General features: G+C 51.0%; 2 protein-coding genes across 2 annotated transcripts; both read right to left on the minus strand.

Moving 5' to 3' along the window:
• Positions 1–2,616: 2,616 nt before the first annotated feature.
• WNT8A (Wnt family member 8A) lies at positions 2,617–5,949 on the minus strand. The gene is made up of 6 exons (XM_040078414.1): positions 5,879–5,949; positions 5,757–5,790; positions 5,406–5,544; positions 4,367–4,492; positions 4,109–4,251; positions 2,617–3,177 (listed from the first exon to the last, which is right to left on the minus strand). The coding sequence occupies exons 1-6, from the start codon at positions 5,947–5,949 to the stop codon at positions 2,617–2,619; spliced, it is 1,074 nt and encodes a 357-aa protein (XP_039934348.1).
• A 13,884-nt stretch (positions 5,950–19,833) lies between these two features.
• Positions 19,834–22,667, minus strand: LOC120759254 (thymosin beta-12-like). Its single transcript, XM_040078365.1, has 3 exons — positions 22,586–22,667; positions 21,589–21,696; positions 19,834–20,181 (listed from the first exon to the last, which is right to left on the minus strand). The coding sequence occupies exons 2-3, from the start codon at positions 21,686–21,688 to the stop codon at positions 20,144–20,146; spliced, it is 138 nt and encodes a 45-aa protein (XP_039934299.1). The 5' UTR covers positions 21,689–21,696; positions 22,586–22,667; the 3' UTR covers positions 19,834–20,143.

Here is a 22,667-nt window from a genome sequence, read left to right on the forward strand (position 1 = left end):
GTGTCATGGGATGGTGTGTAACTTTCTCTTGAGTTTGCTTCAATTTGGTCTCTGGCTTTTGGGTGAGATTTGCTCATTGCCTTAGAGAGTCTGGCTAGCAGAAATGTAAATGGCTTTGATGACAAATTTAAGAACAGTTCATCTCCAGCATTTCAGTGCAATGGGGTGGACATGAATGCTGAGTCGGTGGGAATGGGAGGGCTCAGTGGGAAAAGGATTGGTCTCAGCAGTGGTATCTCTACTTCCCTCTCCAGCCCTATTTCCCTGGGATGGAGCCTTTGTGGGAAAGAGGTCTGGTCTGGTGCTGTTGCCACCTGCAGACCTGTTTCTTCTTATTTTCTGCATTTATATCAGTTTGAAAAGGTGCTGCAGAGAAAAGGGTGAGATGACTGTACACAGCATGTCCCACCCATTCCTGCTCACTGGGAGCCCTCATCTCCTGGCATTTATCTGTGTGCTTTATTAACCTGCTGCTGGTATACAGTAGGAAGGTTTTTATGTGTGTTTGGGAGTTGTCCTGGTGAAATAGCTTCCCTCCTTTGACCGCACATCAACAGGGACTGTCCTGTGCTCTATATAACCTCATTTTGTGGCATTTTGGTGGCACCCTGTGCCTGCAGCTGCTGGGGCCCTAGAGCACAGTCCAAACAAATATAAAGAGACTCTTGGGGTAATATTTGTACAGACAGTGTTGAAGATGCAGGAAAGCAGCTTTGCTTGTCTGTTTTTATCATTCCCAATTCAGCCTAAATTTTTGGGGATTGCAACTGCTGTTGTGGCAACACCGTGCAAAAATCTTGGGGTATTTTGTTTTGGTAGGGTAACTTACTAGAAATAGCTACCCTGAAGGCAGCAAAGCCCCCCTACCTGATGGTGTCACCCTTCCAGCTTTAATAAAATACATTTTGCATAAAATAAATGCGTGGAAGTCTGCTGTGCTTCCCAAATGTGTGTTTTGCAAGCCGAGCTCCCTGATCTGGCTCTCGTGTGTGTCGAGGCTGTGCTTACACAGGGAGCCAGAGGGAGACCTGGATAAAATAGCATTGAAGCATTTGCAGTGTGGGTGCAATGTGCTGGCAGAGCTGTAGGGTGATTTTTACACTTGTCTCTCCTCCTCCTCCTCCCCTGGCTGCCGAGCAAACTTGGTCGAGCATCCTTGCCCTGCATCGCGGGTGTGGGTGATGGCACAGCCCTGGCTCCCTCCGGAGCAGCTCTGACCCCAAGGAGCAGGACCTGCCCTGGGACGGCAGCAGCCAGCGCTGTCCCCTCCTGCCCTCCCCGACCCGGTCCGGGCTTTCGGCACCCGGAGCAGCAGGGAACCAGCAGACACATTCACAACTGGCCCCGAGTTTTCTCTCCTGCTCCAGTTCAAAGGGTTCCTCTCGTGCCTCCAAGAAATTTGCAGTGAGTGCCGATGGTGACGCTTTCCACATCAAAGCGGGGCAGCCTCGCATTGTCTGGGGGATGTCGGGTCGAGGCAAATTAAAGAGACTTTGGGAGCTTCAAAATCGGCTTTAGCCAGGCTGTGTCTGCATACCTAGCGCTTGGAAAGGGCGAGATTACGGCGATAGGTACTAAAGCCAACCCTCCGGGGACTGGGGGCTGGAGCCAATTTACTGAGATCCTGGAGAACAAACTCATTGCCCTTGGTGGCTTTTGGATTAATGATGAGGAAATTCGTGGAAGTGCTGGGTTTTACGCAGAAAGGGACAATTTTGCACCTAAAATCATACTGCTAGGAAGCCAGAAAGGAAAAAGGCAATTCTTTTAATTGTGATTTATTGCAAAATACAGTCCAAAACCTAACTCTTAAGGGATGCCTTCAAAGTATATAGTGAAAACAGATTGTGCTAAGCAATAATACAACTTATTAATAAACAACATTAGGCATAAAGAATTCTGAATTCTTATCTGCTAATTTAAAACAAAAAAGTATAGGAGCTGTAAACCGCTTAATTTTATCCTGTACAAATACATGAAGCTATTGTCTATTTGGGGCAAGGGTTCTTGTGCCAAAGTACAAAATTCAAAAAGGAGAAGGAAAAAAAAAGGGGGGGGAGGGAAATATGTAAACACTGGCTGTAAACTTTTCAAAGCCCTCAAAAGGCTGCAGCTGTGGTAATACACACCACGATACTGTCAAACCTCCTCTCACATCACAAAGTGCATAAGTTTTCCTCCACAAATGCTGCCAAGCAGCTGCTGTGCCCAAACGGCCGGGACCTGAGGCTCCAGGGATGGGATCCCCTTGCTGGACCTGCTTTTGGCCGCAGCACCTGTTCCCACCTCTCTGGCTGCGGGGCTGGAGCCCCACCGCTGGCACTGGCAGACCCACTGGCAAGGACACAAGGGGCTGAGCCCACCTAAACCGTGAAATTCCTCCCTCTGTCCAATACACAGATAAAGTGACTCCCAAGAAGAAAGAAGCTACCGGTAAATATTGAGGAAAAAAACATGGAAGCAAGATGGACCAAGGTCCCTCAGCGCCCGCGCCTTGTGCTTCCTAATCCCACCGCATCCATCCACAGGAGACCCCATCACCTCACGCGGCGCACACTCGGCCCTCCGCACCCCGGGGCGCTCCTTGCCCAGGATGAGGACACCAAAGCGTCCCCCCTATCTCCTGTGGCCCCTGTTCCTCTGCCTGATGTGGTTGGGGGCGGCCGAGTCGCGGCGGGTGCAGAAGTGCTTGGCCACCAGCGTCCGGCACTGCTCGCAGCGCACCGTGCAGCACCAGTGGAACTTGCAGTTGCAGCTGGCCACCACCTCCGTCCTCCGCTCCTCCACCCGCAGGCCGCACTCGGTGCAGAGCCGCCGGCAGCTCCTCTTCTCCCACTGCGAGAGGTTCTTGCCGGTCTGCAGGCACTCGCGGCCCTCGGTGCCGTGGTGGCCCAGGCTGGCATTCCTTGTGCAGTAGTCGGGGGAGTCCTCCAGGAAGACGAGCTCCGTGGCGTGGATGTGGTGGAAGGTCTCCGCCGTGGCCCCGCGGCTGTCGGCGCTGTTGCCGGCTCTCATGCGCCTCTTGTCCATCTCCAGCTTCTGGGCTTGGTCGTATTTGATCTTCAGGTAGTTGCCGATCTCGCGGAACTCGGCGAGCTGCAGCCAGCAGGTCTGGATGCTGCAGCTGCCCGACACCCCGTGGCACTTGCAGGCTCTCTTCATTGTGTCTTTCACCGCCTTGGTGGGATGAGGTGAAGAAATTAGGAAATCTCAAAATCAGCCTTACAGCACTTGTAATTTGGGGACACTGCATCTAAAGGGGCTCGTGCTCGGCATGACTTCGGGTCCTTCCAAGAGCCGACGCTCTTAGTTCCTGGAAAACATCTGTCCCAGAAGTAAGTGGGCACAAGATATTGTCCCCAGCCCTTCCAGGAGAATCCAGGCCAAGAAAAAGTGCCTTTGTCAGGTCATGCCCTTCTCACGCCACTCACCAGCACCAACCCACCTCAGAGGTTTCATTCAAAATGTGTGAAACTGCTTTGGAATAATCATACCCAACCTCTCTGCATCTCCTCCAGGCCAAGCACTTCACAGATATTATCTGCCTATCTCCCTCTGGTATTTATAAGGTCCCAATCGCCGGTATCTATGTGAGATTAAGCCTTGACACACCCTATGAGATAGGTATGTTAAGTGTTGTCATCCTTGTTTTTACAGACAAGGAGGTTTGGCAAGATGCTGAGAGCTTCCATGGCCCAGGCAGGAGTGGGGGCGAGTCTGGCTGTCTTGTGAGCAGGGCCAGCTCACACCTGGCTTCCTGGCCAAAGAGCTTGGAAATGCATATTGCAAGAAGGCAAGGAAGGTGGTTCTGGCTTTGTTTTACAGACCAGACCAGCCTAGAGGTGAGTACAAACCCCATGCATTTCTGAATAAGCGGTGTGTGCCAGCAGTTAACTGCATTACACAGCTGCAGAGGCTGCAAGGGGAACAGCTCTTACTGTGATTCCCCGTGTTGAGGTTCAAGGACAGATTCTGGCTGCGTTTTTCCCCCCATGCAACCACTAGCGGGCCTGGATTGTCACAGGGGCCTGAAAATGGGAACCTGAATAGCCTAGATTTTGTTTTCAATAGAGACATTATCAGTAGTATTATTATTGTTATTGCTTACAAGTCTCCCGACTTCATTGTTGTGCAGGTTAATCAGCGCACGGGTATCGTGTCCTGTTTCCAAGGCATCCACGAAGAGTTTGGAAACCTTCTCCCCAAACTCCACGTTGTCGCTGCATCCTCCCCAGACCCAGCCTCGGCCACCTGCAAGACACACAGAGGCTCAAGCACAGAGGTGCCCCGGATCCCGCCCTGCAGTCTGTGGGGCTGTGTGTGGGGACAGAGGGACGGGGCCGGTCTGTCCTGGCCGGTCACTCACCGACGCGGCCGTTCCTGGAGTCGTCGCAGCCGCAGCTCTCGAAGTCTCCCAGGCTGCAGTTCCTGGTGAGGGTGTACATGACCCCGGCAGAGCTGATGGCGTGCACAAAGGAGGTTTCCCGGGTAGCTGGGGGAGAGGGGGGAAAAAGCTGTCACATGCAAATATAGACATCAATCCCGGATTATCAGGAATGAAGATCTCCTGCGTTGGGAAGGTGCGAGGAGAAAATACCCACACGCTTTGTGCAAAAGGTAAAGTGCTACAGAAATGAAATGCTCGTGACTGGATCTTTTCAGGCTTCAGCATCACGGGGTACAGCAATTTGGTATCATGTTATGCAGGTGTCCATACAAGGGATGGAAGTTCTCGCCAGGGGTAGGATTTTAAAGAAATGCCATAGTCCTGCTCAGGCCAAGGTGAGTTATTTCTCCTTTCACCTGGCACTCGGTTCATCTCTGTCCTTCCCTGCCTGGGGGTATGTTGTGCTTTGATCTTGTCTGCTGGAGAAAATGGTCATTGATCCTTTGAACCTGTGCTTACAGCTGTCTGCACGACACTCCTAGTGCAGTCTTTTTTGGCTTTCTGCAGAGATTCAAATAGAGATGCTGCTCTGGGTAAAAGGAGACTTTTGCCCATTGAAATAGATTATATTGAAATATATCCACAGCTTTCTTATGAAGGCAGTTTCTTAGTGCACATCTCTGCTTTCTCCCTTTGCCTCTCCTGCACTTTTCCCTGCTGTAAGCTCGGGTGTCTCTGGCACTGCGCTCCCCGGGATGCTGCCCACAAAGGGGTGGGAGCAGACCCCTGGAGCAGCACTGCGGGAGAGACTGCGCCTGGGATCCTTAGGAAATATTAGTGCCATTTAAGACACCAGTTAATACAGATAAAGAAAAAAAACAGCTGTGATTTTTGGGACGGGAAGGGCCTTTTCCATCAGCCAGTTAAATCAGCAGCAGCAGCTCTCTCCAGAGCACATCCCGGCTGGCACCCGGAGCATCCCAGCAGGGAGCGGTGCCGCAGGTGAAGGTGCACTCACCGCTGCGGAGCCGGTTGTGGGTGGAGAGCTGCAGGGCGCTCTCGGGGCAGTTCCAGCGCTCCCAGCCGAACTGGAACTTGCACTCCTCCATGCCGCTGTGTGCCCCGGCCGCCACGCTGCTGGAGTACGTCAGGTAAGCCTGGCATGGGAAACAGCGGGGTTAAAATCCACCCTGTTTTAGCATTAATCAGTGGAAACAAACATAAGCAGGTTGCGAGTCCTTTCCCTCTGTACTTGGCAGGACTCGGAGCCGATATGCTCTGGGAAGTCTGGTTCCTTGGAAAGCGCTATTTCCCATTTGCAAAACAAACTCGCTCTATTCAAATTCCTGACAGTCTGTATGTTAATTACCTTAGGTCCTGTCATCAGAAAGTTATTCACAGACCTGAAACAAAGAAAAGAAAATAAATCACCTTACCACAGGCTGAAGAGCATCTCTAAAAAAATGCCCTTTCCACTGAGTTGGATCCTACCACGCTGCTGTGTGGAGAATGGCACTGTAGACCCCTGTGATGGAGAGGATGAGGAGGGTGCTTCTCTTCATGGCTGTCACAAGCAGTGGGGTCAGGTCCCTTTGGCTGCTCCGTAGCTCTCCACACCGCAGGTCTCCGCACAAGCAGGGCCGCCTCCCTCGGCTCCTTCCCAAGGTGAGCTACTGGGATGGAGCAAAGCTGCAGGAACCTCCAACCCTGATATTTATAAGGTGAAGTTGTGAATAGTCAAAACCCCCCATTCATTTGCTACCCAATGACTTAATGTGGTAAAAAAAGCTCCTGCTCCAATGGGTGACAAGGAACCGCCTAAGGTCGCACTTCAAAAGGCGGCGGGTGTCCCTGGGAGCGGGATGGTCTGAAGGAGAGCAAACTTCCCTAACAATGGGACACTTTTAACTCTCTTCCCTGCCACCAGCCATCCCTTTCTGCTGGCCCCAAGTCCTCTTGCCTTCTCCTTTTCATCCTCTGCTTGCCAGCAGAGGCTCTATCCCCGTGTCCCTCCGAAATAACAAGTGGATGCATTTCTATAGTCCCCCTGCTTTCTGCCTGCTCCCTCCTATGAGAATTCCCTGAGGAGTTTTAACAACCCCTCTGTAAAGATCTATAGGGGATAGACCTCCAAGCTCTCCTTGGTTTGCAGAGATGTGTTTAATGGCAGGTTTTTTCCTTCTCACCTCTTTACGATGAAAGTTTCTGCGTTTCCATCCTGAAACAGCGAGCATGGCTCGGTAGCATTTGGAAATCTCTCTAATTTACGCGGCTGCAGCTTGGGAACACTGTGTGAATCATTTATGTGGTTTTCTCCATGCTCCAAAGCTGTAATTAGGGGAACAGTTTTCTGGGGTTGGCAATTTCCTTACGGTGAGGGCTGCTGCTGCTCCAGGCAGGAGCTGCCCATAGCCTGAGTGGAATGAGGGGCTTCTGCTGCAGCTGAGCCATCATCTGTGCTTGGGAAAGGAAAATCCTTATCAGAGGAAACCCAAAAAGCCTTTTGGTAGTTACAGCCAGTATCATTAAGGGTTGTGAGGAGCTATAATGCAGCTGATGGAGGAACGGGGAGTTGGTGTTCATGGAAACTTCTTGGTCTGTTTTCCTGTGGGTGAATGGTTCCACTGGGGGCTGGCTCACCCTGGGCAGGGATCCTGGCTGCTCCGTGGGATAGTGTGGGTACTTGGTCCCAAAGCAGTGCTGTCCTGTGCCAGCAGTGGCAAACACCCCCCTGGCTCTGCCTGTCACTGCCCCATGGCACACAGGCCCATGATGATTCTTTGGCTGTGTGGCAGGCAGAAGTGCTGCTTTTTTCTTCCTCCTCTCAGCTCCCTGACTGCCCCGGGGTACACCCATCTCCCTGAGTTAATCACTGCTGCTGCAGGAAGACTGATAGAAGAGCAGCGAAAGTGAGGTTCAAGGCAAGGGGAATGCACTGGCCATGGCACATGGGGAGCTGCCCCACAAGCAGAAGGGGACACACAGGGACAAACCCCATCGTCACACACAGGCAAGTGGCCACAGCCAGCAGCGCAGTGGCTGGGCAGGGGGATGCACCTCAATACCTTTGAGTTTTCTGTCCTGCCGTGAAATGCTCAAGAGCATTGCAGAGCCAGCAAGCTGCCCTGGGGTTTGACACCTCACAGCTGCTGTCTGAAGTGCAGGCTTGTGGGCTCAGCTCCCACTGCTGCAGACCTGTCACTCCTCTCCTGCCTGGGGCGGACAGAGCAGCCCCTCACCGCTCCTGGCTGCGGAAAGCACAGGGATTCTCCCTGTGCTGCTGCCCCTCAGCGAGTGAGGGGAGAGCCCTGTCCCTCCACGCTCGGCAGAAGGGAAACCTGGAGTCAGCTGGGCAAAGCCGCAAACAACCCGTTTGTAACCAGAGGATTAAAATTGCAGATTGGTTGAAAAGCAGGGATGCAAAATACCTTCCAAGTGAGCACAAAGCTGGTGCAGTCCCACCAGCATGGAAAACCCTCTGTGAGTCAGCATTTTAATCATTACCATCCCAAACAGATCCTACTCGTTAGAGCTGTCAAAGGACAATTACTGGGAATGAAGTGTTTCCCATGTATCAGGGAAGCTCATTGATTAAAGCCCATGCATATGGCTTGGAAATCTGCGTGAATTTTCTACATGCACACAGGTAATTTTGGGGGGGTTGTGTCTGGCTGCCCCTGAGGCCATAGAGATGGGATTTTTTTCCTTGCCTGAGACAGCTTGTGCGGCAAAAAAAATGTTGGCATGTCTGCTCTGTCAGTTCACACATGATATTGCTATCACATGCCAGAGGAATAACAGCATCCCTGGGCGTGAGCTGTGCCGCGAGCAGCCGCTGGCAGGACCACACAGCTCTTTGCCCAGGCTATTGAAAATGTCCTTTCTAATTAAAGTCACAGCGATCTTAAAAGTCACTCATAACGTTGTCACTTGTGCTAGTTGTCAGCAAACAAAGCAGCGTGCTGGGACAAGCCTTGCCACGCTGCTCCAGGCCTTTTCCACGTTAACTGCTCAGGTCTGGGAAGCGGGAGCCAGCACTTCTGCAGGTCACCCAGCAATGAGTGCAGTGATCCCAATTGTATTGCTGCTTGGCTTTTCCACCTTCGGCAAAAGCAGACTTGGGTCTTGCTGTTTTAATAAATTTGCACTTACAGACCACTTCGTGCAACTTCCTTGCAGTAGAAGAGATTAAATGTACACGTCTCTGTTTGTAACTGGGTAAACCGAGGCACAGAAAGGGGCGGTCTGGTGATCTCGGGGTGGATCAGTGGCAGAGCTGAACTGGGCAGAGCTGTTTAGAAGCTGATTTTGGTCACTGGGCACGTGTGGGCCAAGCTCAGTTGGGCTCTGGAGGCTGCAGGACTGGGTGCTCCCCCATCGCCCATGGGAACAGCTCACTGGTCACCCCATGGGTCATCTGAGAAATGATGCTGAAGGTGGTTTCCCTTTGGTTTTCCCACTGCCTAGAGACCTGCTTTTGGTTTGGTTCTGGATGGGAAAAATAAAAGTCTGGAAGGCAAATTCTGTTGAATTTACCTGGTTATGAAGGAAGTGCACTGTCAGTGGTTCTGGGCAGCCTGGACCTCATGAGCCATCACCTGCCCAGCACGGAGGCAGCACCAGAGCCTGCACTGCGGGATGCTGAGGGACAGGCTGTTTGCAAAGCACTGTCCTGAGTGTCAGCTGGGCCCTCCTGACTTAATGGATAAAATGTTGATGCTTTGCTTCTTATTTTATTGCTATGTAACTAAAGAGGCAGTGCTCTTCATGGGATGGTCAAAATCCTAAAGCATTTTGGTATCTGCCCTAATTAAAGAGACAACAACAGCATATACAGCCCCACACACCCACAAAACCCTTTTCACACCACAATGTGGGTTTTGAGGGAAGGCAGACATGAGGTAAATCAGTTTATCAGGGTGGCAGGTCCCACAGGGGTGGGGTCTTGGCGTGTGCTGCCCCATGGCTGTGGACAACAGGATAATAAAGCGCAGGCCACTTGCTAAATTGCCCTTGGCAGGTGACACATTCAGAGCCCTGGCGTCAAATCCTGCATTGCTGCCCTCCTTACAATAGAAACCCACCTGGGTAATTAGAAAGCCACCGCCTCGCTGGTGAGGTGGAGGAGGTTTTATGGTGCTCTCCCACACTGCTCACCCCAGGAAGCCCCCCAAACCCCCTGGTCTGCACACAGCAAAGGGGATGTGTCCCTGTGCTGCACAATGCTCCACCCCAGAGCACTGCAGGCCTGGGGCAACCCTCCTGCACACCCAGCTCTTCTGGGAATTGATATTTTTAGTTTTCTCAGCTTTCCTGTATTGGGGAAAATACGTCCCCATTGATCTGCCTGCTGCAAAGTCCCCGTGTGCTGCTGCAGTTCCCAGCAGGGGCAAACAGAGGCAGGACTCAAGCCCCGGACCTGGCAATGCTGGGGGGAGTTTTGCCTGTATAATGAATATGTTTTGATTAATGAATAGTAATTGGGGACGGAGATGTAACTGGAATCAGATATTGCGCCACGCCTACCGCACAGGCTTGGTCCTCTTCATGCCTGTTTTGGCACACAGAAGTAGCCCAATATTCACTGAAATCAAGGTTAAACCACCCAACAGAGCCAGCTCAGGGCGTGCTTTCCCAGTGACAGAAGTCATGTGATGGGGTGAGCAGTGAACTTCATCAGTGAGGCCATGAAAAATCAAGCCCAAGGTAAGAGCCTCTTCTACTGAAGGGAACACACCTGGGATAGAATCCAGCAGCACAGGAAGCTCCAGGTTGTACCTTTTGATTCCAGAAAGGAAAAAAAGTGAGGTTTGGAACCAAATTCTGATCTTTTGAGACACAAGCTGGCCAGGGACATTGATGCTTCCCAGCAAGGGCTGTCAAAATGATTTGGGAATGTCCTGATTGGGGTTGTAGGAAAGGCCTCAGAGCATTGCAGAGCTCTTGGATCTGTGTGCATGAGACGATGTGTTTAGGTTAGAAATGAGAGAATAGGGGTGGGATGTGGAAACTTTTATTCCATCAATAAGAGGCAGAGCAAGGGGCTCAAGATGTAGATTTAAGTTGCTGTGAGCTCACCATGTGTCAAGAGTGAGGAGGATGAGCATGGCCCCGCCGTAGTGGGGAGGATGGGCTGGGAGATGGGTCAGGACCCCTCCAGCCCAGCTGACTGGGGACAGTGGCTGGAGGGGGATTTCACCCTGTCAGCAGCAGTGCCCATCTCTCTGGGGAAAGATCTAGAGAGGACCTGGCTGCCCAGTCAGCCCTGGAGAGGCAGCTCCATGACTTGATCTGCCTCACCTCACCTGCCTCCTTTAGGTGTGTCCCCCAAAACCTATAGTGCTGTTTACACAGCAGCCTTATAAAGTAGGGACAAGTGTTTTGTTTTCCTCTCCCTCTTTAAAGGAAGTGTCATGCAAACAGTGTCAGTGAAGCTGATAGGTTACTGCCTGGGCATCTGCATGCAGGGACCAGATCTCTGTCCTGGCAAGGTGTCACCTCCCAGGTGAAAGCCAGTCCAGGAAGAGATTGGGCACTTGATACAGAGGAAAATTATCACCTCCTTCTTAATTATTCCCCGCCAAACTCAAGTTAAATTAACTGATTACAGCCTGGCTCACGCGGTGCTCCCCATCCTTTCCCAGCATGGGTCCCTCTATTACCCCTTTGTGGCTGAGGCTCTGTCATCCCTCCTGTCCCCCCATCCATTTCACGTCACAAATTAAGCCCAAAGATCTTAAATTCTGAGTTGGATGATAGGGATATGGGTGTTGCTGCTGGCTCTGTCTGGCACACTCAGTGTGGGAGGTTTTGAAACTCTCAGAAGAAAATGGTGATTTGAGCCATGAATATTTACTTTAAACTTATCTTTGTTTCTTTGGACAGAAGGGATTCCAAATGCAGAAAGATGAGGGTTCCTCTGGAGGAATCCAGGCTGAGAGCAACTTTAAAAATTCTTTGAGTTTTGCTGGGAAAAACAAAGTGAGGGGAAAAGTTGCTTCTGGCACTGGCTTTGCCCACAAAGGCAGCGGGGAGCCTGTGATGCTGCAGTGTTTGTTTCCCCCGTGGTGCCCACCTGGGCTCTGGCACTTTGCTGTCGCTCCCCCGAAGGAAATCCCTCGTGCCTTCCCTGTCTTCTCACAGGGTCGAGCTCTGTATTTCCATTTCACAGTGCAGCTGGGCACTGGTGCCATGTTCATACCTCGCTTCCATCAGCCTGTAGTGCCATGCATTTATTCATCTTTGAGGTGGGAGGAGACAGCTCCAGCGTTACCTGAGGTCAGAATGGGATGACAGATCTTTGCAAGGTCTCTGGTTTTACTAAACCAGTTTTAGGCCTTTACTGTTCTGTTTAAAGTTGATCCAATTGGAATGTGTAAGGTGGGGATCTGGCTCAGGGGTTCAGCGCATCAGCATCCTCCAGGCACAGAGAACTGTCAGGACACTCCACGGGGTGAATTTTTCCCAGTGACACCCTTTAGAAATAGACTTCCTTGACCATATTTGCTTGGTAAATCCCAGATCAGCTCTGAACACCTGAGCTGAGGCAGTTCTGGAGGGATCTCTGCCCAGTTCTCTTTGCATTTGTCAGCTCTGAGGGGATGGAAATGGAGCCAAGCCCCCCGCACCAGGATCAAACCCACCGGCACAACGCCGGGAGCGGGGCGTGCCTGGAGCTGGGGATGCCGCGGTGATGTCCCGGCAGTGTCCCGGTACCGTCCCCGGCACTATCCCGGCACTATCCCGGCACTATTCCCGGTACTGTCCCCGGTACTGTCCCCGGTACAGTCCTCGGCACTATCCCGGCACTATCCCGGCACTATCCCAGCACTATCCCCGGCACTATTCCCGGTACTGTCCTCGGCACTATTCCCGGTACTGTCCCCGGTACTGTCCCCGGCACTATCCCCGGCACTATTCCCGGTACTGTCCTCGGCACTATTCCCGGTACTGTCCCCGGTACTGTCCCCGGTACTGTCCTCGGCACTATCCCGGCACTATCCCAGCACTATCCCAGCACTATCCCAGCACTATCCCGGCACTATCCCAGCACTATCCCAGCACTATCCCAGCACTATCCCCAGCACTATCCCGGCACTATCCCAGCACTATCCCAGCACTATCCCGGCACTATCCCAGCACTATCCCAGCACTATCCCAGCACTATCCCAGCACTATCCCCAGCACTATCCCGGCACTATCCCAGCACTATCCCAGCACTATCCCAGCACTATCCCAGCACTATCCCAGCACTATCCCCAGCACTATCCCCAGCACTATCCCGGCACTATCCCAGCACTATCCCCAGCACTATCCCGGCACTATCCCAGCACTAACCCAGCACTATCCCGGCACTATCCCATCACTATCCCCAGCACTATCCCGGCACTATCCCGGCACTATCCCAGCACTAACCCAGCACTATCCCAGCACTATCCCCGGCACTATCCCCAGCACTATCCCAGCACTATCCCGGCACTATCCCCAGCACTATCCCAGCACTATCCCAGCATTATCCCCAGCACTATCCCGGCACTATCCCCAGCACTATCCCAGCACTATCCCCAGCACTATCCCAGCACTATCCCCAGCACTATCCCGGCACTATCCCCAGCACTATCCCAGCACTATCCCAGCACTATCCCGGCACTATCCCCAGCACTATCCCAGCACTATCCCAGCACTATCCCGGCACTATCCCAGCACTATCCCAGCACTATCCCCAGCACTATCCCAGCACTATCCCTAGCACTATCCCAGCACTATCCCCAGCACTATCCCGGCACTATCCCCAGCACTATCCCAGCACTATCCCGGCACTATCCCAGCACTATCCCGGCACTATCCCCAGCACTATCCCAGCACTATCCCAGCACTATCCCGGCACTATCCCAGCACTATCCCAGCACTATCCCCAGCACTATCCCCAGCACTATCCCGGCACTATCCCAGCACTATCCCAGCACTATCCCCAGCACTATCCCAGCACTATCCCCAGCACTATCCCGGCACTATCCCAGCACTATCCCAGCACTATCCCCAGCACTATCCCAGCACTATCCCCAGCACTATCCCAGCACTATCCCGGCACTATCCCAGCACTATCCCAGCACTATCCCCAGCACTATCCCAGCACTATCCCCAGCACTATCCCAGCACTATCCCGGCACTATCCCGGCACTATCCCAGCACTATCCCCAGCACTATCCCGGCACTATCCCAGCACTATCCCCAGCACTATCCCGGCACTATCCCGGCACTATCCCAGCACTATCCCCAGCACTATCCCAGCACTATCCCGGCACTATCCCAGCACTATCCCGGCACTATCCCGGCACTATCCCAGCACTATCCCCGGCATTATCCCCGGCACTATCCCCGGCACTATCCCCGGCAGTGTCCCCAGCAGCGTCCCCCGCACTGTCCCCGGCAGTGTCCCCGGCAGTGTCCCCGGCAGTGTCCCCGGCAGTGTCCCCGGCACTGTCCCCGGCACTATCCCCGGCACTATCCCCGGCACTATCCCCGGCACTGTCCCCGGCAGCGTCCCCAGCAGTGTCCCCGCAGGACACGGCCGGTGACAAGGCTCCCCCCTGTGGGGTGTCCCCGCAGCGCACACCCGTACCCAGCCCGCGCCTGGCAGTGGCCGGGTGGGCACACGGGGGTGGCACAGGCTGCAGAGTGCCCCAGCCGAGCACCTCAGGGGACGAAAGCCGTGCAGCAATCCCGCTGCCGGAACAACCGCGGGACAGTTTTCCATGCTCACTGCTCGGCTTGGCTGGCCAAGCTCTGGGACTTTCTAGATGTATTGAGAAAACAAAAACAAAAACAAAACAAAACAAACAAACAAAAAAAACAAACCACAAAAACACAAAAAACTTCTGTTGTGGGTCTGTGGTTCATCTGGCCGTGCTGGAGCTGGGTGGACAAGAGCAATCCTCCAGCAGCACCCACAGCCTTCCTGCCCCCAGGGTCACGTCATTGTAGCTGCCCCCACCTCACTCTGGATTGATGCCACCAAAGTCACCAGCGTTACCGGGGATGTCTGCCAGCGTGAGGAGACTGCAGCTGGCACAAGTTGTGTGACACCTTTCCCTCCCAGTGCCCAGGCCCCGTGCCGCCCGGGCTGGCACCAGGTGAGGTCCGTGCTGCGCTGGATGCACACGGCCAGGAGCAGCACTGAGGGCTTGGGTCACCCAGATCCCGCTGAAATAAGAGCCTGGACAGGACGGCAATAAAACGGTGAATGTGGGGGAGCAGTGAAGAGGCTGGAGCTATTATAACGCTGTTATGGAGCTGTTGCAATACTATAAGCTATTGCTGCTCCTGCTCCCTGGAGAAAAGGGTCCTGTGGGAGCAGTGGGAGCGATGCTGCTGCCCCAGGGGATTCCTGCTGCCTCCATCCCTGCCCTTGGGCTCAGCCCCAGAAGCACACACCTTCAGCCAAGGTTCCTCCTGCCTGATTTCTTCATTGCTAAATGAAATGTGTGATTTTGGACCTGCACACCTGTTTCTTTAACACTTTGTGGTGGTGACTCCTCTCAGTGCTAGCGAGGATGGGGGGACTAGCAGTGGTCAGGGGTGACCTGAGGTAGCTCCTGTGATTAGTTAGAAAAATAAAACCCCAATTCTTCTCTCTGAGGAGAAGAATTTTTTCCAGCATCACGAGAAAACAAAGCAGACCAAGATGGATTATTTTCCCCAAACAAGATGCTGTTTGAAAACACCCACTTGGACTCACACACAATTTTTTCCTCCCTTGTTGTTGCAACTTTGCCAAATCGAAAATTTTGATACCGAGTTGGCTTCTGAATTCATGAGACCCGCTTAAAATTCCTGAATATATAAATATAATTTTGAAAATTCTCATTCTTTTTGTTCAGTACCTGCTGCTGGAGCCTTACGAGACCTCATTTTCAGGTGGCCCTTTGACCAGAGCAGCTAGAAACCCCCTTTTGCTCCCCCCTCCTCTTTCTTTCTTCCTGATCCCCCACAGACGGAATGGATCCTGGACCCGGGCCTTGAAGCAAATGCGAAGCACTGGGAGATTTGCAGCCGATGGTAGGAGTTGTCAAGAGCTGTTGTCAGCACAGCTTACAAGATGTGCACCAACCATCCCCAGCAACTGTTCCTTCCCAAGGCAGCTCTCTCCTGACAAGACAGTGAGCACAGGGAGCCGCCTCTCCCGGCACAGGAGATGGAAGCGCAGCTTACCCCGCTGTCACTTTGAGCGGCGTTGTGTTGGAGCTGCAGAAACACCCCGCACACGCACACACCTGCTCCCACACAGCCTGCCTCAGCCCAGCCCGGCCCTCCCCGGGTGCCTTTCACGCCCCAGCCTGAGCGGGTTGTGCTGCCGGGACACACCTGGGTGCCCTGGGTCGGGTTGGGACAGCCAGAGCTCCCCGGGGACTCAGGGACACGCTGGGTGGGAACAGGTGGAGAGCCGGGGCTGGCCGCCCGTGCCAGGGCTCCGGGAGGACACACTGGCTTTGTCTGCCCGTGAACAGTGTGGGAGGCTCCCCCAGCTTGGCACCAGAAGGTTGGTGCTTTTCAAAAGACTATTGTTTTCACCCTGAGTTTTTGGAAAAACAAGGGGCGAGCCAGGCAGAGGCATGAGAACCACCCTGGCTTCTTCTGCCTTGAGTTTCTGCTGCCGTGGGCACCTCCCTGGCTGCACTCCCAGCCCCTGACCTGCTTCCCACACGGTGCAGTTCCTGATCCCACAGAGCTTTTGCAGATCTTTGTTTGCTCACATCTCTTCCCTTGTGTCTTTCCCTGATCCTCTCTTAGCAGGAGAAGTCTCTGCTGCATCAGGACAGACACACAAAAGCATTTTCCAAAGACTTCTCCAGCCTGGGCCTTGCAGGGGCATCCCAGGTTTTGTTATGGTGGCCAAGCCACCGGCCAAAACGCATCGCCCTCATCACTGTGGAGCTGCAGCATGTCTCAGCAGTCATGGGGCTAATGACCCAAATGAGAGAAAACACAAATATATTTGAAAAAACCCACATGAGCTTTGAGACTCAGCCATGGTATCTGAGCTGGGGCTGGCAGGACCTCCAGGGCCTTTTAGCTGGTCCCCAGCTGAGGTGGAACACACGTGCCCTTTGCTGAGAATTAGGCTCAGGGCTTGTTCTCCCTGGCTTTTGACGCTGTCAGATGCCTGCCTAATGAGATTTATTAAATCAACTCACTTTGGTATAACGATGACAGGAATGCAGATCTCCTATGCCCAGCCAGGGCTTGGTGTGACTGTGCACAGCGATTAGAGGTGACTCACAGGGGCAGGTGTACTGGGCCAGGATCCCGACAGGGCTGGCCCTATCCCTGGGATCCAGGGGGCAAAACTGGCTTCGTGGTGATGCCAAGAAAGTGGGTGTTTATCAGCATATAATGGTCATCTGCACATAACGATTTTTTTTTTTTTTTTTTTTTTTGGCCGTAACTGCATTAGCATGGAAGGCATTTTTCCCTTTGGAGGAGTTGCAAGGTAACACCTCGTTTATGTACCTTTACATAACAGCAAGGGGCTGCTGCTCATTGAAATATTAAATATTTCAGAAATAATTAAGTTTCTCACCTGGAGCTGGCTCTGTTTACTGATAAGCTTGTCTCCAGCTTAGCTGCCCATCACCATGGAGGCTGGGAAAGGGCCTCAGCCCCTGGAGTGGGTGGCTGTTGGGGGACCTTGGAGCTGCAGGATGCTCTTCCAGGGAGTGAAGGTCAGGTTAATGCCCAGAAGGTGTTCCCTAGGTCTGGGTAAGGTGTTTGCTTTGGTTTAGCTTGGCTTGGCTCTGCTCGTAGCTCCCTCTCAATGACAGCAACAAATATTTCCTTGTGTAATGCCTGGAAGGATGAAAATTCCCTGTCTCAACCTGAAGTAGTGAGCAGTTTCCTGGTTGGTGTCCCCAGCTTGCCCCACAGATAAGGACTGTAATGCTCTTTGGTTAAGATAACAGGGAGCCAAACCTGTCCCTGCTCTTGACAAACTTTAATCTCCTGATGCAGTTCCTGGGTTGAAATGTTCTCCCCCAGCAGAGGGAGGTTCCTCAAATCAGAGTACTGCAGCTAAGTGTTTTTAACTTTGAGCTCTCTGAACTGCTGATTGTGAAAGCAGAACTCCCCAAGCCCTGCCATAAAGCCTCACTCCACCTGGGGCAGGCAGGGGAAAGCTGGGAAGATCTGGCCTTTAACCTTGACGAGTTTTTCCAGGTGTGCAGGTGTTTGTAGCCTTTGTAGTCAGATCCAGGGGTGAAGAACGTGACTAAAGTTCTTCTCAGCCTATTTAGCAGGGTGAGATGTGTGGATAAAAGCACCGAGATGTTGGGTTTACTGTTTCAGGCTTTAAATTCAAACAGCTAAATTGGGAGCAGGCTTCATGGGGGGAGTCTGAGCCTGCAGCAGCACCAGGAGCAGCCCTGAGCCAAGTGCTTGGGCAAACCTGAGCTGTGCTGCCAATCCTTTGCATCTTGCAAGCACAAGAAGGGGATATCTCTGTTGTTTTCTTGCTTTGGCCAGACCTCCCTTCCCTTCTGACCAAAATGAGCAGGCTGAGGACACAGCCCAGACCTTTGATTTTTGGGAGAACTTGTGGGCACAGAGACAGGCCCCTGTTTCAGGGATGCCAAAGAAGTTTTTGGTGATTTGCAGGGTATTTGCTGAGCAAGTTGGCAGATGCTCTGAACTGGCAGAGATGGAGGGAGATCATCATGTGGAAGAAAACCAAGGAGGAAGTCTCATCTGTGGCCTTACTGCTGCAGGACAGAGCTTAAAAACCATCCTGGGGAAAGTAACAGGTTGAATGAATCTGGTTGAACAGTAGAAACTCTACAAATTTCAATAGGTGGTGTTGCTCTAAGTGCTATCTCTAAATGCTTCCTCCATGAAGGAACCATCATCAAAGTAAATATTTAAATAATGTCAGAGGCTCCTTGACTCTGAAGTGTGCAGGGTGAGGGGAGGGCATGAGTCACAAAGAAAAGAGCACTGTGTTCTTTGTTGCTCAACCTCTCGCATTCCTTACCTTTTATATAAAAATCAGTATTAATAAATCCAGCTGACCTTAAAATAAACACCCCTTGGAGTCAGGTGCCAAGGGGTCCTCAAATGAGAATGTGGAAAAAACCCTTGGTCATGAAAATAAAACAACAGCAGTGTTGAACTGATGAATGTGGATTGAAACAGCAGTCTCAGCCCTTTGGACACCACCACATTAACAAAGCCCTGGCAGAAATCATTGGTCCTCTTGCCCTGTGTTTTCCTTCGGTCTCCTGGTCACCTCTGGCTACTTTCTGTTGCCACCAAAGTCACAGTCTTGTGGATCCACTGCTACTTTTAATTGCAGGTTTGACTATTCATATTCAATGTCATATGTCAAATAGCCCTTAAGTAAAAGAGAACTTTCTGGACATCACTCCAACCATCCCCTTCTGCCTTCTGAAGCCTGTAGGCTGTGCTCTGCCTCACTTTATGCAGGTACAAGCCCTGCTGAAGCACGCAGAACTACTCTGACTTCACAGCACAAGTAGGATCAAACTGAAGCTCCAGGGACAGCAGTTTATCTGCCCAAAGTAAGCACTTGGTTTTCTAATATGATTGCAAATTAATTCCAGAGATAATGTGATACCGTGTAATTGAGAGTCCCCTGAGCTGGTACCAGAGTCTATTTTTTGCCAAGTTCTCTGCAGACCAGTGAGGATGTTATTGCTCCATCGGTAATTAAGATGTAGGGGCTCCTTTCTAGCTTTGAAGGTTTGTGTCTTACACCCCTGTGCTGCTAAAGGTCTTTCTCTCATCCCTAAAAATCAATGCAATGCTTAATTTTCTTCTTTCCACTTTCCCTTGTTCTTGTATTTCTTGGTATGAAATGGGCCAAAGGCTTTGTTTGTGCTGCAGTTAGCCCAAGGTTGACTGGATCTTTGCAAGTTAGATAAAAAAGCCCTTTTCTTCATCTGGATTGTTAACTTGAGTATGTCCTCAGCCCAGCCATCAGTTTGGCATGGAATTTGTAAGTGGATACTTGCCTCTGGAACCTCTAACCTACTGCTGGACAAGACTGAAGCAGGCCAGTGGCTTCCCCTCTTACTCAAGCCTGCTGCCAGCCTGGGGGGTTCAAAGTGCAGGAGCTCCTGGCACACACACAGTTTGTCCCCCAGGGTTCCCATGAAACACTCTAGGGTGACACAAGGGATGGCAGTGAAGTCTCCAGGCTGCTGTCAAGGCAGTCAGGGAGGTTCCTGTGGATTGGTGCCACCTGGATCTCTGGGATTCTGCAGGATACATTTGATGGAGAAGGGCTGTGTTCCAGCCAAGGGACCTGTGAGTGCCTGGGGTAACCCTTCCCAACCTGCCCGAACCCCCGAGCTGCTGTGAAAATGCAAACAAACGGGGAAGGATGTTAGCAAGGGTTGCAGTGTAAAGTCGATTTCTGCAAAGCTTAAAGACAGTTGGTCAGAAGCAGCCTGTTTATTGTGAGGTTTAGGAAAACAATTTCTATGCAAATTGCTTTTTTGTTTGTTTGTTTTTACCAAGTAAAGGGGTTGATAGAGAACTTGGATATAATTTCAAGAATACAAATACATAGTATCTTCTTCAACAAACACAAAACAAACTTCTCCAGGGAACATTAAATGAACAAATGTTTCCTAAAATAAATGGGCAACAAATACGGGGTGGGAGGGACAAAATAAAACAACAACCCAACTCAGAAGCCAAAACCCCACTGAAGAAGCAGCAGTCACATCTTCAATTTTATTCTCAGGCTGTACTTTCACTTTGCTTTTCCTGTTCGATAGCTGGTAGAAAAACAGGAAACAAAAACACCATCAGTAAACATTACTGTTTATGAACAATAAACTTTGCCTTCCCATGGAGACAGACTGAAGGAACTTTGGGGGTGTACAGCCTGAAGAAAAGTGTCCGGGGAGACTTTAGAACCCCTTCTAGCACTTAAAGGAGCTACAAAAGAGCTGGAGGGGGACTTTGGACAAGGGCCCGGAGTGACAGAAAAACAGGGAATGGCTTCACACGGACAGAGGACAGGGTTAGATTAGATGTGAGAAAAAAATTCTTCCCTGTGAGGCTGGTGAGACCGTGGCACAGGTTTCCCAGAGGAACCGTGGCTGCCCCATCCCTGGAACTGTTCTAGGCTAAGATGGACGGAGCTTGCAGTAACCTGATCTAGTGGGAGGGTTCCTCGCCCATGGCATGGGGTTGAAATAATGATCTTTAAAGTCCTTTCTAAGCCAAACCATTCTGTGATTCGGTGATAATGGTTCCGCAGGATACCAGTTTCTATGGTCATACTTAAAGCCAGAGAATGGTTAAATCCATAACTGGTTTTGATCAACCTGAATGTGACAACTCATTCCCACATCTGCATAGCTGGAAGGGAGCAGTTCCTGGCATGCAAAGCTCCTCTTGTATTTACAGCTTTAGCATGGGCAAGGATAATAAAATAGGGGAAAAACCAGATATCTAAAGTTGAGGGACTGTGTGTGTGCACGGCTATCAGCACACACTTCCACAGTGATTAGCAATACTCTTCTGAAGGAAACTGCTCACAAAATCTGCTCCAAATGCTCATTTCATCTCTGAAGCTGAACATGAACCCCAGGCTTATCTGGCTGCCGGTGCACCGTGTGCATGGGAGAAGACCCTGCAGGAGAAAAGCTCGGGGGTGCTTTTCCGAGGGAGATTGCCTGTTAGATGAGGATGATGATGGGTTTGCCTGCAGCCTTATTCCCAGAGAAGGTGCCTGGAGGTCTCCTCCCAGGGCTGACAGCAGGTACCAGTGGGAGGCAGCAGCTCATGTGCCTGATAACATTAAATCCAGAGCCTGGGCACCCTCTGGGGATACTGCCTGGCCTGCCAGGGACGGGCAAAGGTTCCCCCTGCCTCCAGAGGTGCTGGTAATTACAAACAGATTGATCCTGCTGCCAGCACCCAGTGGGAACACTGGTCTTGCTTTTAGCAGAAGCAAGAGCAATCCCATCAGAAAGGGTTTTTCAGACAAAATGCACTGCTGGTTATAATTATTGATATCTTTGGAAGCCCAGCATAGTGTCTCAGTATTATCCCCACTTAAAGTCAGGGATGAGTTTGAGCCTGTAATCCTGTGATTAGTATTCATTTTGCATATGAGCCGCAATACGGATTACGTCCTTGCTACTCGTACTTCAAATAGCCTCATAAGCACTTACTTTCTTTAGTGGGCAGTGGATTTTTCTCTCTGGTTTCTGTCTTCTTCAGTTTGGTCTTGTCAAATGTTTCAATTTCTGCAAAATCTGGTTTGTCGGACATGATGGGTCCTGACAAAGAAAGGGAAAACACACCCATGGCTTCATTAGCTAGTGCTGTGATATCAGCCATCTGTAAAGCTTTTACTCCTCAAGAGAAAAAAAAAAATGAAAATACCATAAAAATGTTTATTCAAAACCCCCCACAAACCTAACACTCAATCTGGGACCTTTCCCTGGGGCTTGACTCTTTCAGAGCAAAAGACGACAAGCATAAACAGAATTTTCTCTAGATTTCTCAGATGAAATTTCTAAAAATCATATTTTGCACATGGCAACAAGAATAATCAGTAATAAAGAGACAATGATTAATTGCCAGTAATCCACGGTGCCCCCTGACATAAACCTGTATTTTAAGAATTGCTGCTAACTGGAAAATCTACAATAAACTCCAAATCCAATAGGAACAAAAAGCTTCAATTATGATTTTCTTTTCATTAATAGGATTTGTCTTTCATTCTGAGCCTCCTGTACTGAGTACATCCATCCCCTGAGCTGCTGTGGACACTTGAGCATAACAATAGAGGACTGGTTCCCCCAGCCCTTTGTTTGCTCTTGCTCCATATCCCAGTCACAGCTCAATGGCTTTGATTATACGCTGTTATAATAAATAGAAATCCACAAAGCACACCAGCATTTCACCTGTCAAAACTTCCCTAATCCAATTCCTCTTTTTATTAAGAAATTCAAGTTAAAATCCAGCCTGGGCATTATTCCCCTTATTTCAGTGGAATTTCCCATCAATGCAAGGCTTGGCCCCGAGATGGCTGATATAATTATATTTTTTCCTTCCTGCAGAAAATCAGATTTCATTGCTATCTGCACTGAGACAACAGAGTAAATATTCACAAGGAAAAAAAAAATTAAAAAATGAAAAGCTACTAAAACCACATGGCATTACCGTCTGGCTGCTCTCTCTTCAGCTGCTTGGTGGCCGTCTGAGGCAGTGTGAGTTGAAAAAGGTCAGGGTAATCCCTCCTCTC

The sequence above is a fragment of the Hirundo rustica genome, chromosome 14 (genome assembly GCF_015227805.2).
Source record: "Hirundo rustica isolate bHirRus1 chromosome 14, bHirRus1.pri.v3, whole genome shotgun sequence".
Lineage (NCBI taxonomy): Eukaryota > Metazoa > Chordata > Aves > Passeriformes > Hirundinidae > Hirundo > Hirundo rustica.

Bases quoted from the DNA above. Each gene is read 5' to 3' on its own strand.
- LOC120759254 (XM_040078365.1), bottom strand. From the start codon at position 21,688: ATGTCCGACAAACCAGATTTTGCAGAAATTGAAACATTTGACAAGACC. The intron at 20,182-21,588 runs GTAAGTGCTTAT...TTTTTCTACCAG, and splicing joins TCCACTGCCCACTAAAGAAA to CTATCGAACAGGAAAAGCAA.
- WNT8A (XM_040078414.1), bottom strand. From the start codon at position 5,949: ATGAAGAGAAGCACCCTCCTCATCCTCTCCATCACAGGGGTCTACAGT. The intron at 5,545-5,756 runs GTAATTAACATA...TTCCCATGCCAG, and splicing joins TTCTGATGACAGGACCTAAG to GCTTACCTGACGTACTCCAG. The intron at 4,252-4,366 runs GTGAGTGACCGG...TGTGTCTTGCAG, and splicing joins CTCCAGGAACGGCCGCGTCG to GTGGCCGAGGCTGGGTCTGG.